Source organism: Callospermophilus lateralis, chromosome 18, assembly GCF_048772815.1.
Source record: "Callospermophilus lateralis isolate mCalLat2 chromosome 18, mCalLat2.hap1, whole genome shotgun sequence".
Taxonomy (NCBI): domain Eukaryota; kingdom Metazoa; phylum Chordata; class Mammalia; order Rodentia; family Sciuridae; genus Callospermophilus; species Callospermophilus lateralis.
This window is the reverse complement of record NC_135322.1, coordinates 65,766,201-65,781,694: the sequence shown is the minus strand read 5'-3', so window position 1 is coordinate 65,781,694 and position 15,494 is coordinate 65,766,201. Positions and strand designations below refer to the sequence as shown.

The window sequence follows — 15,494 nt, the reverse complement described above, 5'->3', positions numbered from 1 at the left end:
ATGGGATGGCAGTGGCCAGGACAGAGGCGGAAGCCAACATAAAGCCTGCTCCCAAAGTACTCCAGAATTGCTAGGAACCTTCTCACAGCACCATGTCCCCTGTCCTACAGCCTGCAACCTGACAAGCCAGGACCATGACGGCTTTGTCACTGTCATCTACCTCTCAAGAGGGGAGGCTGAGGTACACTGCCACCTTGCCAGCAGCAGGGCCAGGCCTGGAAGGTGGAAGGGAGGCTGGCTTTGAAAGGAGCCAAGTCGGCCCCAGCCTCTCTGCTCGGCCGCTGATACCTGGGTGTAGGCAGAGAGGACACAGGGAGGACTCCGGAGGCTGAAGGCTGGCAGATGCTGAACAGCCAGGGGCCTACACAGTTCACCCGGCCCTGCCTGGGGAGGCCTGCCAGGCTTAGTGCTCAGGATTCTGGAATGCCTCTCATCAGGGGCCCAGGACTCCTGAGATGATATGAGAGTGGGGAAATGTGAAGGGTAACAGGCATAATGGTGCAGAGAAACAGGGGCGAGGGGGAGGGCGAGAGCCAGCATGGGACGGTGGGCTCACAGATGGGCTCCACAGAGGTGCGCTGGGCGTGCAGACCGCCTGGGGCTGGTCCCTGCTCTCTAAAGCTGTCTGTTACAGCCTCACACAGACACAGCAAGCTGACCAGCTCCCCTGCAGCTCTTTTCAGGTAGCAGTGGTGCAGTGTCAGAACCACGTGGGGACGTCCGGTCATGCCTCTCCCACATGCAGGGTTTTCACAGTGGACTTAGCAAGACACAGATGCCCATCGCCACCCACCCTCCAGCAGGACTGCTTTCTTCCGTCAGCATGGTCCCAAGATCCACCTGAGCGGCTGGAGGAAACTGCTTTCCACCACTGCACCATACACAAGGAAAAGGAAAGGCCAGTCTCATGGTTCACCCTCTGGAAGGTTCCTTATTTTAAGTTGCTGCCGGCAAGTCATGTGTTCAGGCAGTCTATGAGAGCTTACAGGAAACACATTTAGCTTTTTATTTTTTGTACCAGGTACTGAACCCAGGGGCACTTAACCACTGAACTAGACCCCAAAAAAACTAGCGTTTTTTTGTTTTGTTTTGTTTTTGGTACCAGGGTTTCAACTCAGGGGCATCCCCAGCCCTATTTTGCATTTTATTTAGAGACAGAGTCTCACTGAGTCACCTGGCTCCTCATTTTTGCTGAGGCTGGCTGTGAACTAGCAATTCTCCTGCCTCAAGCTTTCCAAGCTGCTGGGATTACAGGTGTGTACCACTGTGCCTGGCTCCCGGCCCTTTTATATTTTATTTTTGGGGGTATCAGGGATGGAATTTAGAGGCATGCAGCCACTGAACCACCTCCCCAGCCCTATTGTGTATTTTATTTAGAGAGAGGGTCTCACTGAGTTGCTTAGTGGCTCGCTGTTGCTGAGGTTGGGTTTGAGCTAATGATCCTCCTGTCTCAGCCTCCAGAGTCACTGGGATTAGGGTTAGTGCCTGGCTTAATTTTATTTTGAGACAGGATCTCACTAAGTTGCTAAAGAGGGCCTCAAATTTGTGATCCTCCCTGCCTTCTCCGGCCCAGCCCAAGTCACTGGATTGTAAGCATGAGCCACTGCACCCAGCTTGGATCACAAATTTAAATGTAAAGTTCTTCTTCTTTTTTTTTTTTTTTTTTTATAAGAAACTCATGATTAGCATGCATGAACTCTAGGTTGATCCCTAGCACCAAGTAGAGGGGGAACACACATGAGAAAGTCTTTAGGGTCTAGGAACAACAAAGAGTTCTTAGACTTCACACTAAAAGGAAGAGTCACAAAAGCAAAGGCAACAAACTGGGCTTCATCAAAACAAGTAACTTCTGCTCTGTCAGAGGACCTCCTGGAAAGGAGGACAGGACAAGCCACACACTTTAAGAACCCCAGCACCAACCCTGACAAGGACCAGCCCTGGAACCATGAAGCATTCTCAGAACTCCACAGTGAAAGCAGCCCACGCAGACAACAGCTGTGCAGTGCCTTCTAGGCTCTAGGCTGCCCTTCTCCTGGGTTCTGGGATTTCCCAGGCTCAGGGAGAGAGGCACCTAGGGACAGTGCCCGCCCATCTGGAGACAGACCTGCCACTGCAGCCTCACTGTCCCCACTATCCTCCCAGATGGGAGCCCAGCAGGCTAGAGTGGCCTCAGGGATACATGGCAATGTCTGGAGACACCCTCAGTCAACAAGCCCCACCTGCTCCCGCAGATACGGGCACAGAGGACAGAAGGTGGCACATCTTGCACCATGAGGTCGAGCAGCAAAGCCAGGGCAGTTCCTGCAGGCCCTGGGGCCTTTGTCCCAGCCACAATGGCAGGTACTCAGGAAGGCACTAACAGGGACGAACACATCCTTCTGCAGCCTCCCATCCTGTTCTATCCCCTCCCCTAGCGTCCCAGGCTCCCTGCTGTCAGCTCTGACAATCCTCCACTACTTACTCAGAGCTTCCTAAATTGCTCTTAAGGTTTTACCAAAGCAAAACAAAGCCAAACAATTTTATAAGCAGGACCTGCACATGACACAGTAGGTCCCTTCTTTCCTAGCCAGGCATTAGGATGCCAGTCACCCCAGCTCCTCAGTGTGCACCTGACCCCAGGGCTGAGCTGCACCAGGAGCTGCATCTCTAACTAGCTTCCAGCCAGGTCAGAGCTGCTGTGTGGAGCACATACTGTGGAACCCCAGCGTGACCCAAGTGCTCTGAGCCTGGGCACACCCCAGAGTCACCTGGACCTGGGCCACCACCTGACCTGGCATAAACAGTAGTGTCAGTGACCTTCTGGGACTGATGAGTGGTAAAGCGGGTCACCTGCATCACTCACAAGTTGCCTGTCTTACCCACCTGGCAGGGCTGTGGGGAGAAGCCTGGGGTTCAAAGGCTGTGAGGACATGGGTGGGGCACCACTGCTGCCAGGGCCCTCTTGGCATTCCACAGTAGCTGCCTGGATGGGACAAAGTCTATGACAGACACTACAGAGCATGTACTTTTCATTACTTCCTAGTAGTACATCCTAGCTCTGCATTTCCCAACAGCCTTTCCTCATGCTTGTCCGCTTGGCTTCACCACTGCAGGAGGCAGGGTGTGGGGCAGCGCCAGAGGCCACGTGAACTCATAAAACCCACAGCACCACCTTGCTCATCACACTCAAGACCCTGGGATCCCCCTCCTTTCCTGGCTGTGCTCAGGGTCAAACCAGGCCTCATGCTAGCAGGCAAGTACTGTCCAGAGCCAACCCCAGCCCCTAGGGATTTTCTGATGACTCCCACGTGGGACCAGAGTCCACAACACATCTGTTACTGTCCAGCACAAGGCATGAACACTTGCAGGAGGACTCTATGAATCTGGGCCCAGGTGGCCATGCAGTGCTCAGGCCAGTGGCAGCTGCTCCCTCCCCATGGTGCCCAACAACCCCACAGATGCTGGTGCCCCTGGGCCGAGGCCTCCAGGCTGATTTTCCTCCCCTGCGATTTCTCCAGGACCAGGTGTCCCTCACGCAGTTGCCTCCTCCGCACTTCCAGGTCTGCCTCTGAAGGGCTGTGGACACGCAACTGCGTGGCACAGAGGGACTTGCGGGTGCTCGCCTCACTCCACAGCAGGCCTTCGCCAGTGGGCTGCAGGTGGAGCCCCCCCCCCCCCCCGCAAAGTGACAGTCTTAGCAGTACAGAGGCTCTGCCTGGAGGCCATGTTCTCTGCAGTGCTCGGGTCTGAGGAAGGTGGGTGGACCTCAGGGTGAAGACTGCGCCAGCTGAGCGAGGTACCCCGAGCCTGTGTGCTCACCCACGCATGCAGGGCCACGTGCAGACCACAGAACCACACAACAGGATGCGCTGCAGCCTCACTCCACAACCATATCCTGGCCTCGACAGCTTGGGGCAGGTACAAGGGGACATTTACAAGTTGCTGCTCCAGGCAAGCAGGGTCCCACAAGGCTGTGGGACATGGCTCTGGCACAGTGCTGCTGGGAGGCTGTCTGCTGGAGCCCTCATCTCCAGGGAGGCCCAGGCTGAGGTGCGCAGGGCCATCGAGTCATCTCAAGACTTGTAGCAGGCTGCACTGCAACGTCAGTCAGCACCACAGAGGCCAGCCATGCTCTCAGTCTGGTGCTCATAAAGGAGTCACCTGGTGTTTGGGGCTGATGAGAAGATCTTGGAGGGTCAGCACCATGCAGGCCTGGCCATGGCGGCTCCTGGCGCCTTCCACCTGTCAGTGGTCACAAGACCGCTGTGCCTGAGCCCACACTGCCTTCAAGTGTTCTTCAAGACTCCAAGCTGCCCACTGGTCCTCAAGTAACCTCCAGAACACTGTCTGAGCCAGGCCACACCGCCAGAGACACAGCCTCCAGAAGCCGGTCAGGACCACAACCTGCCGCACACGAGGGGACCACGGAGGCCTAGGGAAGCAACAGCAAGGGGCAGAGTCTCTCAACACCCTCTTAATGGGCAAGACCACTGCCTGAATGGCAGGTCTGGCTTCCCCAGGGTAAGTGGACACGCAGAAGGGCAGAGCTAGCACCCTCCCTGTAAAGGCACGGGGCACAGATGAATCCTCAGCCCCTGGGCCTGGCCTGCAAGATGCTCTGAGGGGTCCCTAGCAGCACTTGCTCTCAGGTCCTGAGCCATTGCACCCTCACCTCTGAGGACACCTGTTCTCTGGGAACTCGACTCCCAGCAGTGTTTGCTGTTGGTGTGGAAGGTGGCTGCTGGGTTTGGTGCTCACAGCTGCCTGTGAATCACCGTCAAGAGGAGCAGGAGGCAGGGTGTGGGGCAGCGCCAGAGGCCACATGAACTCGTAAAACCCACAGCACCACCTTGTTCATCACTGTCAGGAATCATGCAGGGTTCAAGGCCACCAGTGCTTCCACATTCAGTGGTCCACCTAAGGTCACAGTAGCCCAAGGACAGACACTCAACTGAGCACCAGATGAGACCCGCATAAGGAAGGGGCCCAACTCTTTCAGAGCCCACCCCAGGGAGGAGGTGTGTCAGGAGTCCCATCAAGCACAGCCCCACCCTGATCCTGAGGACACCACAGCCAGGACAGGAAGTTCAGGGCTTCTGCAAGGGAAATGAATCTTAAAACCAGGGAAGGGAGGGACCCAAGGAGCAGGACCGCTGCTCAGATACCTGGAGCCACAGGCAGCCCTAGACACGGGCAGTGGGCAGATGGACACCATATCCTGGCCTTGATAGCTTGGGTCAGGTACGAGTGAACGTCTACCAGTGCTGCCAGTTTTTGAAAGCCCATGTTATTTTAAACGAGCACGTTGTACACCAGGCAAGCACTTGTGTAAGTGCATGTGTATGTGTCTTTGTCTGCTGCCAATTACTACGCCAGCTTCAGGAACACAGGAGGGCTCTCCCTTCAATGATCACACCTTAAGAATTACAGCCCCCCAGGGCTGGGGATGTGGCTCAAGCGGTAGCGCGCTCGCCTGGCATGCGTGCGGCCCGAGTTCGATCCTCAGCACCACATACAAACAAAGATGTTGTGTCCACCAAAAACTAAAAAAAATAATCACAGCCCCCACAGGCAACCAGAATTCTGATAAAAGACATTAACAACAAACCTTCAGAGCAGAAACTGAGGGCAACCTGCATTCACAGCAGCCAGGCACACAGCGGCCTGGGTCTGCTGGAGGGGTTGCAGGACACACACACCACTCCACAGTGAAATGTGCCAGTCACACAAGACAAACCTGTATGACCCACCCACGAGGCTTTCAGTGTCACCAGATTCACAGAGAAAATTCAGGGCTGTGTGGGCAGGAGGGAGCCAGCGTGCCACGGGCAGAGCTGCACGTGGGGGTGTGAACAGTGGATGTGGGCAACCAACTCATGCCACAAAACTGCACACAAGTGGTTAAAATGGCTGGAAATGGGGGCCACACCTGTGACCCCAGCAGCTCAGGAGGCTGAGGTGGGAGGACAGCAAGTTCCAGGCCAGTCTGGGAAACTCAGCAAGACCCTAAGCAACTTAGTGAGACCCTGCATCAAAATAAAAAATTTTTAAAAGAGGGACAGGGATAAGGGTCAGTGGAAGTAGCTCATAGGAAAAGCGACTTCAACTCTCCCTCACTGGGTCATCTTTACTTCAAAGAAAAGCAAAGCCTGGGGCTGGGGTAGTGGTGCTGGGGCTGTGGCTCAGTGGCAGAGCATTTGCCTAGCACATGCAAGACCCTGGGTTTGACCCTCAGCACCACAAGAAAATAAATGAATGAATGAACAAATGAATGAACGAATTAATAAAGGTATTATGTGCAACTACGAACTATAAACTAAACATTAAAAAAAAAAAAAAAAAAAGCAAAGCCCTGCAAGGCTGATCCCGAAGGCCCTTCCAGGGTGCTGCACAGCCATACCCCCATGCCCTGGGCAGTCTGAGACAAGTGGGGGCAGAAATCAGGCTGTGGCCTCCTCGCCAGCAGGAGGCCCTTGAGGCCCTGGCTTTCCTGCTAGACTACTGCCATGGCTGCCACAACAGACCTGAGTTACTTGAGGGCAGCAGGTGACAGACAGGTGTCCACTAACGGGTTGCAAGGTGCCGACAGCCAGAGGATGCTCTCAGGATGACCCTGTCCTCACCAGCGCAGGAGGGGCAGACAGCGACTGAGGGAAATAAAACCTCTCACAGTGCTACTCTAGACGCTGACTGACCAGCACTATCTACCCAGAAAGCCTCAAAACAATGGGACAGTCTCTCCCCAGGTGTGTGACAGGGAGGGGCGTGTTGAGCACTGACCATCCATCTCAACCAGGAGTTGGTTGAGGGTCTGCTCTTCCTCGGTGCTGGAGAAGCTGGACGTGGAGGTGGAGCGCTTCTTGCCCACGGCGTCAATCTCATCAATGTACACTATGCAGGGGGCTCGGGCACGGGCTTCCTTGAAGAGGCTACGCACACGGGCAGCACCTAGGCCTGAGGGGATGCAGACAGCGTTGGAAATGGACAAAGAAACACATCCTACCTTGTGCTGGGGCCAGCAAAGCTGTCTGCCAAGGAGGCCCACATCCACACAGGTCCCCCAGCGGACACACACCAGTAGGGGTGGCTCCGGGGTAGCCAGACCAGTGGCATATCTTCCCAGTCCCCCAAGATGCAGGCGAAGGGCACTGACCACCTGACCTCCCAGGTTACCACAAGGATACAAGTCCTGCTTTTTAATTTTAGTGGCTCCCCCTTCAATCCAGCTATTGAGGAAGAGTGTCTCAAAGAACCAGCTCAGACATGTGGTCAATGGCCTGTCCTCAGCCCTGACCCATACCTACCTCCAATGACCTCCACAAATTCCGGGCCAGCCATTGCCAAGAAGGGCACCTGGGCTTCAGTGGCTACTGCCTTGGCCAGTAGGGTCTTTCCACAGCCAGGGGGACCGAGTAACAGTGCACCTTTTGGAACCTTGGCGCCAAGCTGAAGGAAGCGCTCCGGGCTCTAGAGAGCAATGGACACATGACACTAAGCCTCTGTCCCAGGGACGCTAAGGGGTCCACGCAGGGCAATTCACACCACCGTCACCATGGCTCAGGGCTCATAGTGGCTAGCCCTGCGCTGTGCTAGTGCTATTGCTGGACAGACACCAGCACAGGTGTGGTGTTCCTGTGGGATCCGCGGAGGCCACCATCCAGGCCTCGTCCTGACCATGGTTCCAGGCCTTCTGGAGGGAAGGCATGCACATCTACTCACCTTCAGGTAGTCCACAAACTCTCGGACTTCCCGCTTTGCCTCGTGCATTCCTGCCACATCCTGGAAGCTCACGCCCTTCCCTGACTTCCCATCCACAATTGTGAAACGAGCCATTCTGAGTTGATTCTACATGGAAATGGCAACAGGCAGGGAGCTGAGACCGGAGAGAATAGAGGGAGCTGGCAGCTACCATCCAGCAGGGCTGACACGAAACCCACCTCCCCCACGCCTCCATCCAGGTGGACCTCCCCCCACAGTCCCTGGGACCAGCCCACTCCCCCATTCACATGGGACAGATGGGCTCCCGGGCCACTCTTCATTCACACGGGAGGAAGGGATCGGTTTCATTGTTAATCAGTATGAAAGTTGTCTAGCAATTTGCCTTTAAAAAAGACACCTCTCTTGGGGCTGGGGTTGTGGCTCAGGGGTAGAGTGCTCGCCTAGCACATGTGAGGCACTGGGTTGGATCCTCAGCACCACATAAAGATAAATAAATAAAGGTATTATCTATCTACAACTAAAAACATTTAAAATAAATAAATAAACAAATAAGACACCTCTAGGGGACAGAGCTGTGAGTTAGTGGTACAGCGCTTGCCTAGCGTGTGAGAGGCACTGGATTTGATCCTCAGCACCACATATAAATAAATGAACAAAATAAAGGTCCATCAACCAAAAAAAAAAAAAAAAAAAAAAATCACAGTGAGAGCCTTCATCTGGGGACAAATGAATGTGTGCATGCTCAGTGGACCCAGGGACGCTCCTCCATGAGCTGCTCCCTCCCCAGCCCAGACCCCAGGAGCTAGAGGGTACAGGAGAAAGAGCACACTCAAGAAATGCCCCCGAACAGGGAGGCCAAAACAAGATAGGTAGCACCGGACGTCCTGCCCCACAGTGGCTCAGTGGGGAGGGGCCTCCAGCCAGCTCTGGGAGCCTCAGGAGGAAACATGCTGGGCTTCCAGGCTTCCGGGCTTCCGGGCTTCCGGCCCGGTTCTGCCACAGGCCAACTTCCACTTGCCCTTATTTTGTTGGCTGGGAAAGGATTCAGCAAGCATACGCAACAACACCCAGGACTCGCCCAGCAGGCTCGAATCCACAGACTTACGAAAGCACTGAATCCGCCTTCCCTTCCCGTCATCCCAGCCAGACGGAAAATATACCACAGGATGGCCAAGCCCACTGCTGTCATCCCCAGGGCATACAGGGCACTGGGTGAGAGAGAGGGGCAGTTATGAACACTGAAGTGTCACTGAAGCAACTGACAGAAGCAATTTACAAAGCCAGAATCACCTCACCAACTTCTCAAAGGAGACCCCTGCGCCTGGGAGCCGTGCACAGAGCGAGTCCCACTTTCACCAACCTCCCTCCTCTGCGAGGTTTCCAGAGTGGTCAGACTGAGCACGCCAGCAGTAGAGATACCCAGGTACCTGACTGCCCACAACCAGGGCCAACTAGAGCAGGTGCTGTTTTCCTCTTGGTGCTGGGGATTGAACCAGGGCCACGTCTCCAGCCAAAGGGACATTCTGAGACAAGGGTCTCACTAAGTTGCTCAATTAGCCTTGAACTTGTGGTTCTCCAAGAGGGGATTCTTTATGCTTCGACAGTTTCAAGGAGTAAGGCAAAACAAGCCCAACAGCAAAGAAGCAAGCCCTGGGATCCAGCCCTCCACAGGAGGAAAGAGACGGCTGTCTTGGCCGGTCTGTACCGCCTGCCATGTGCCTATCACATCTACAATAAAATCAGAAGTTCCCTCAAAGCAGAGCTTTCAGGAGCTGCTTACAGAGTTTGGAGGCACATCACTGTGAAGGGGGATTTTCTCAGGTGACAAACCCACGACAAACCTTTGTACGTGCTGTTTTGTTTGTTGGCCCCAGCAAGGTTGCCGATGATGTGAGTGACGTCACTTAGGCTGATGAACCTGTCAGTTCCAAGGTGCCTAGTGCCTATGCATGTTTCCCTCTCAGAACCCAAAGTCGTCACATTTAACATTCCCACTTACACTCTTTCTTTTCCGTTTTTCTATGACAGCCACTGACAACGTGCTGAGTTAGGAAACACCACAGGCAACTGCAGACGGAGACCGAGAGGCGGTCCAGCAGGCCGGTAGCTCCCTCTCCAGCCGGAATCCAGCCCCACAAGATTCCTGCCTCCACCTTGCTCCTGACAGCACTAAGCCAAGTCAGGGCTAGTCTAGAGTCAACCAGGACAACGAACGTACTTTCCAAAGAATCCAGTGCGCTTATAGGAAACTGGGATCCTGTCCTTGCTCTCGATGTTTAGCTCGTCTTCAGCTGCTCGAAGCTTCTCTTCAAACTTGTCAATGTTGGCAACCTGCATTCGGTACATCAAGGCCAGTCTCTGGGGGCAGAAAGCAGAGGGGAGTGAGAGAGGGCAAAGAGGCCATGGAAGGTGCCTCCAGCACACCTTATCAACAGCATCAGGGTTCTGAAGAAGAGGCCATTCACAGAACACTTCGTTTGGGTACTAGGAATTGAATACAGGGGTGCTCTACCACTGAGCTATGTCCCTGCTCTTTTTATTTTTATTATTATTTTTTGGTACTGGGAATTGAATCCACGTATGCTCTTCCACTGATCCATATTCCCAAGCCCTTTTTGAGAAAAGGTCTCATTAAGTTGCCCAGGCTGGCCTCAAACTTGAGAGCCTCCTGCCTGAGCCTCTGAGTTGCTGGGATTATAGCAAGTGCCCCTGCGCCCAGCTTCAAGTGATGTTTTCCTTTAAGAGGGAAATTACAAAAAAAAAAAAAAAAAAAAAAAAAAAAAAAGATGGCAGACATTTGCATTGTAAAGTCACTACCTGCCTCTGACGTGCCTGGCTCAGCTGTATACAGCACAGACCCGATGCCAGTACCACTGAGACACCTCGCCACAGGCAGACGCTTCAGGACGCTGCAGCAACAGAGGCATTGTGGGTGAATCTGAAACCAATTAAGTGGGTCTCTTCATTTTAAATCCACGTCTCACTGCCTTTTGCAAAACTGGTCTCCCTGAGACTTATCCCCCAACTAGTACTCCTCGTTAGGATCTACATGTCTAGCTCACGTTTGAGCCTGTCTGGGGATGGCCACCAGCTGAGAGAGAGGAAAGAGACTCCCTAGTTGTCTCTAGGGTTGCTGTAGCTCCAGCATAGGATAAGGACAAGGACAGGAGGTAATATCTACTGCCCTTTCACATGCGCCCCAAACTGCTAAGATAAAATTCTGAAAACTTTAAGGGAGCTATTCTACTAGATGACTTGTCAAAATCCGGCATAATATTGTAAGTTAATATACTGAAGCCTGGGACAGCAGTGCACACCTGCAATACCAGCAACACAGGCATCTGAGGCAAGATCACAAGTTTAAGGCCAGCCTAGGCAACTTGGTGATAATGAGTCTCAAAAAATTAAAAGGGGCTGGGGATGTAGCTCGTGGCATAGGATTCTGGGTTCAATCCCCAGGACTATCAAGATGGATGGATGAATGACCCAGAGGTTCAGAGTCACCATGCCATACATCCACCTGGGTATGTGTGCGGACCTGTGTCGTCTTCTGCACTTAGCCATCATGTTTGTCTGGTTGTCTTGTACTTGTAAAATTTTAAGAAGGCCAGTATTCTTGACTAAGGCTGGGAAGAGACAGGAAAATGGTCAGCCTCTGCCTCAGGCTGACCAGGAGTAACACCAGGTGCGTAGAATAAGAAGTTCAACAAGGAAGCCAAAGTCTCCAGAGTTCCGGAAGAAGTGAGGAGGTGGCGACCAGGAGGCGGAGGGACTTGGCCCAACACCTGAGTGCATGGTGTGCTCAGGAGGCCGAGGCTTGGCTCTCGTGCTTTCGTACTTATGGATGGCATTTCTACACACACAATGTCCCTGCCTCAGGAAGGACAAGCAGGCTGGCAAGGAGGCCAGCAGGGCACTGAGCTGGGGTAGGGCTGGGTGAGTGAGGGTGGCCATATACCCTGGAGTTGCCCAGGTCAGCCCACCCCATGCTGCAGTTACCTTCCCAGGAAACTCCTCTGGTGCAGAAGAGGAAAAGAAGGGTGCTTCCTAAGGAGGAACTCTCCCACTTGCATGGAAGGGCACTCCTACCAGCTGGAGCCCCAAGCTGGGCCCTGAGCACAAGGGTCTCCCCTGAGCCAGTTTCAGACCTCTCCCCGGCAGTGTGGATCACACTGGCTTCCAAGGGCTGGATGCCCAGGCTGGACTAGAGCAGTCCCTCTCTTCCTCTGGCTGCAGCCCGGTCCTCCTCCAACCTGCACCTCTGGCCAGCCCCAAGTGTACATCACTGGGCAGCTAGCATCACCTGCTCCCCCACCTGCCCTACACTGTCCATCTCCAGCTGTGTCTTACATTGCTTATGATAATTTTCCACTGGGACAATTCCCTGCCACCTCAACTCACCTGCATCTGCGCAACCTCTGTGAAAGCCTCATCTTCTGATTTCCTAGCCAACGCTTCCCATGCTAGAGACCTACAGGTTTGGGAAGGTCTCATCTCCTTAGACCCAATGCCAACAAGTCAGCATTCTGCCACTTATTTCCACCTACTCCTAAAGGCAGCCACCATGGCTGCTGGGGCCACTGGCACCTATGTGACCCTGCTAACAATGCTGCCTCTGTGGTCAGCTCCCTCTGACTTTTCTCATGTTCCACCTGCGCAAGCCACTGTGCAAGAAACTCCAGTCCTACTTTAAATCTGGATGCACACATCTGACTTTAAGACAACTCAACATGACAGGAGTAGGGCGAAAGAAGAAGGAACCTGCCCAGTCTCCAGGGGCGCCCACACCCCCACTCACAGGTCGCCCAAACACCACGGCTCCAGGGTGCAGGTAGACTTCCACCACATCGCTCTCAGGTACCACCTGCACACGCTGCACCTCGCCTTTGGCCAGCATCTCCTTGACAAAGTCGTTCCAGGAAATGCTGCCCCCGCTGGAGCTCAGGGAGTTCAGCAGGCTCATGACGATGGCGATGACAAGCAGGGTGCGTAGCCGCTCGCGGTACATCTGGTCCTCCCGCTGCTTCCTTCTCCTCTCCTCTGGACAGAGTGCAGGGAGAGTCAGGCATGGCCCCCAGGGCTCAGTCCCCACACCCTTTCTTTGGGGAAGGCAGTTTCCAAGTGTGGAGGGTGTCAACAGTTCCTGGATACAAATGCTACTGGTATGCCATCTGAGGCACCTCAGAGGAAGGAAGCGCAGTCCCACCTCTGATAACATGAAGCCGTTTTTAACCCTCGGCCTACAACACCCTGCACACCCAGTGCAAGAAAGGTATCTGAAGCAGTTCTATGAGCTCACAGCCTTTGTACACAGAATGTAAAGCAGTCTATGATTTTTAAAGGACATGGAGCAGGCTGGGGATGTAGCACAGGCAGTGTTAGCATGCACTAGGTCTTGGGCTCAATCGCTGGCACTGCCAAAAAAAAAAAAAAAAACTAAAAAAAAAAAAGAGACAAGGGCTGAAGTTGTGGTTCAGCAGTAAAGCTCCTGCCTGGCATGTGTGAGGCCCTGGGTTTGATCCTCAGCACCACATATAAATAAAATAAAAAAGATCCATTGACAATTAAAAAAATATATAAAAAAAAAAAGACCAAGACAATGGTGACATGGCTTGCTTTTTTTTAGATAAAGCCAAATTCTGTACTTTGTGTAAGATAAAAAAAATTTTTTTTTTCTAACGAAAGTAAAACCACAGTTTCGGCTCTGTCTCCAACAAACTCTTCTTTCTTTTCTTTTTTTTAAACAAAACCCCAACTCTTGGGCAGGGGTTGTAGCTTAGTGGTGGAGTGCTTGCCTCACATGTATAAGGTACTGGGTTCAATCCTCAGCACCACATAAAAATTATAAAGGTATTATGTCTACCTAAAATTAAAAATATTAGGGCTGGGCTGGAGTTGTGGCTCAGTGGTAGAGCGCTTGCCTCGCATGTGTGAGACCCTGGGTTCGATCCTCAGCAACACGTACAAAAATAAACAAGCGAAATAAAGGTGTTATGTCCAACTACAACTAAAAAATAAATATTTAAACAAATAATATTAGGGCTAGGGTTGTGGCTTAGTGGTAGCGCGCTCGCCTAACCCATAGGAGGCACTGGGTTTGGTCCTCAGCACCACATAAAAATAAATAATATAAAGGTATTGTGTGCATCTACAACTAAAAAAAAAAGAAAGAAATATTAAAAAAACATTTTCAGGGGCTGGGGTTGTGGCTCAGAGGTAGAGCACTCACATAGTATGCGTGAGGCACTGGGTTCAATCCTCAGCATCACATAAAAATAAAAAAACAAAGATATCGTGTCCACCTATAAGTAAAAACTAAATATTAAAAAAAAATTCAAATAATAATTAGCTCAGCATGTAACTCGTCACCTCATGACTTCTTCAAGGAGACTGTCAAGGCCACCTCCACTCTGGAAGGGCTATGGGGAGAAGCAACCCAAGCCCTACACCACCTCTAAAGCCCCGTGACAGCTTGCCGAGATCCTAGGTGAAAGTGGCTCAGGTTTCCCATGAGAGCCTCTCTGGGCTCTGTGTCCTCCTCACCTGGCACTAAGGAGGGTGACCCAGAGAGGTGCCTTCCAGCAGTGAGCAGAGGCACTGCAGGAGGAAGTGGCGCACTGTTACAAAGGCCCGTAGGCACGCGGACCTCGAGCACAGTTCTGTCTGAGCCACTTGGCAGCCCGTGTCAGGGCCCACAGAAAACATTTAGTTTCCTTAATTCACTAGCTCTACTTCTGAAACTTGAACCTAAGGAAACAATCTTTGGAGACCCCACGTGTCTCTATGTGATCCATCAGGCACAAAACCTTGAAAGCCCTCACTAGAGACAAAGGGAAAAGTGAGGAATGATATACCCATGAGAATCAGATATTATTGACTAGAAAAGCTTTTTTTTTTTTTGTACAGGGATATTAGACCAGGAGCATTCTACCTTCAAGCTGCATTTCCAGCAATTTTTATTTTATTTTTTTATGTTTTGGGATATTAGGGATTAAACCCAGAGGCACTTAAGCACTAAGCCACGTTCCCAGCCCTTTTTACTTTTAGAGATAGGGTCTTAGGGCCTCACTAAGTTGCCCAGGCTAGCAGAGAACTTGTGAACCTTTTGCCTCAGCCTCCTGACAGCTGTGATTACAGTTGTGCAGCACCACACTCGCCTGCAGAGAAGGATCTTTGAGGTATAGATGGAATAAAACCAGACCCTGGGGGCTGGGGGCCAGTGGTAGAGCACTTGCCTAGCACATGTGAGGTACTGGGTTTGATCCCCAACACCACATAAAAGAACTAAATAAACAAAATAAAGGTATTGTGTTCATGTATAACTATAAATACTATTTAAAACACACACACACACACACACAAATCCCCCCATGACCGTGGCATCCTGAATAGCAGACGACATTCAATCACTCAGGGCTTAAAGAAGAGCTCCTCCTCCTGGAAGGCCTTCCTACTTCCCACAAAGCCCTCAACTTCTCTGCAAACCAATCCCAATATTCAATTCCTAAAGGACATCAGAGCTGCCGAGGCCTCCAGTACCCTGTCCTTCACTGGACGTGCTGTGTTCATTTGCCCACGAAAATGACGCTCCAGGAACTCTTCCTGTGCACTGCCCACACACATACTTGGCTCATAATCAGCTAGCTTATAGAGAGCTGAGCATCAGACTTAAGTGTCTCCTGCTGGAGCCGCCAATACAGTGCTGCCCCCAGAGGTCTTCAGGAGGTGTACCAGCCTCCTAAGCCATCGCAAGGCATGTCCATGGGATAGCAGCCTGGGGACCGCTGGCAAGCCTT

At 52.4% G+C, this 15,494-nt stretch overlaps 1 protein-coding gene across 3 annotated transcripts in view; it reads right to left on the bottom strand.

Annotated features, from left to right (window-relative positions):
• Spg7 (SPG7 matrix AAA peptidase subunit, paraplegin) overlaps window positions 1-15,494 on the bottom strand; it is a 35,356-nt gene that overhangs the window by 13,632 nt on the left and 6,230 nt on the right. For all 3 annotated transcript variants that reach the window (XM_076839365.2, XM_076839368.2, XM_076839366.2), the window contains exons 4-9: window positions 12,497-12,738; window positions 9,917-10,056; window positions 8,804-8,906; window positions 7,699-7,824; window positions 7,284-7,446; window positions 6,760-6,933 (exon numbers count right to left, since the gene is read on the bottom strand). In XM_076839365.2, the coding sequence (XP_076695480.2) occupies window positions 6,760-6,933; window positions 7,284-7,446; window positions 7,699-7,824; window positions 8,804-8,906; window positions 9,917-10,056; window positions 12,497-12,738 (948 nt within the window). The remainder of the gene's footprint in view (window positions 1-6,759; window positions 6,934-7,283; window positions 7,447-7,698; window positions 7,825-8,803; window positions 8,907-9,916; window positions 10,057-12,496; window positions 12,739-15,494) is intronic.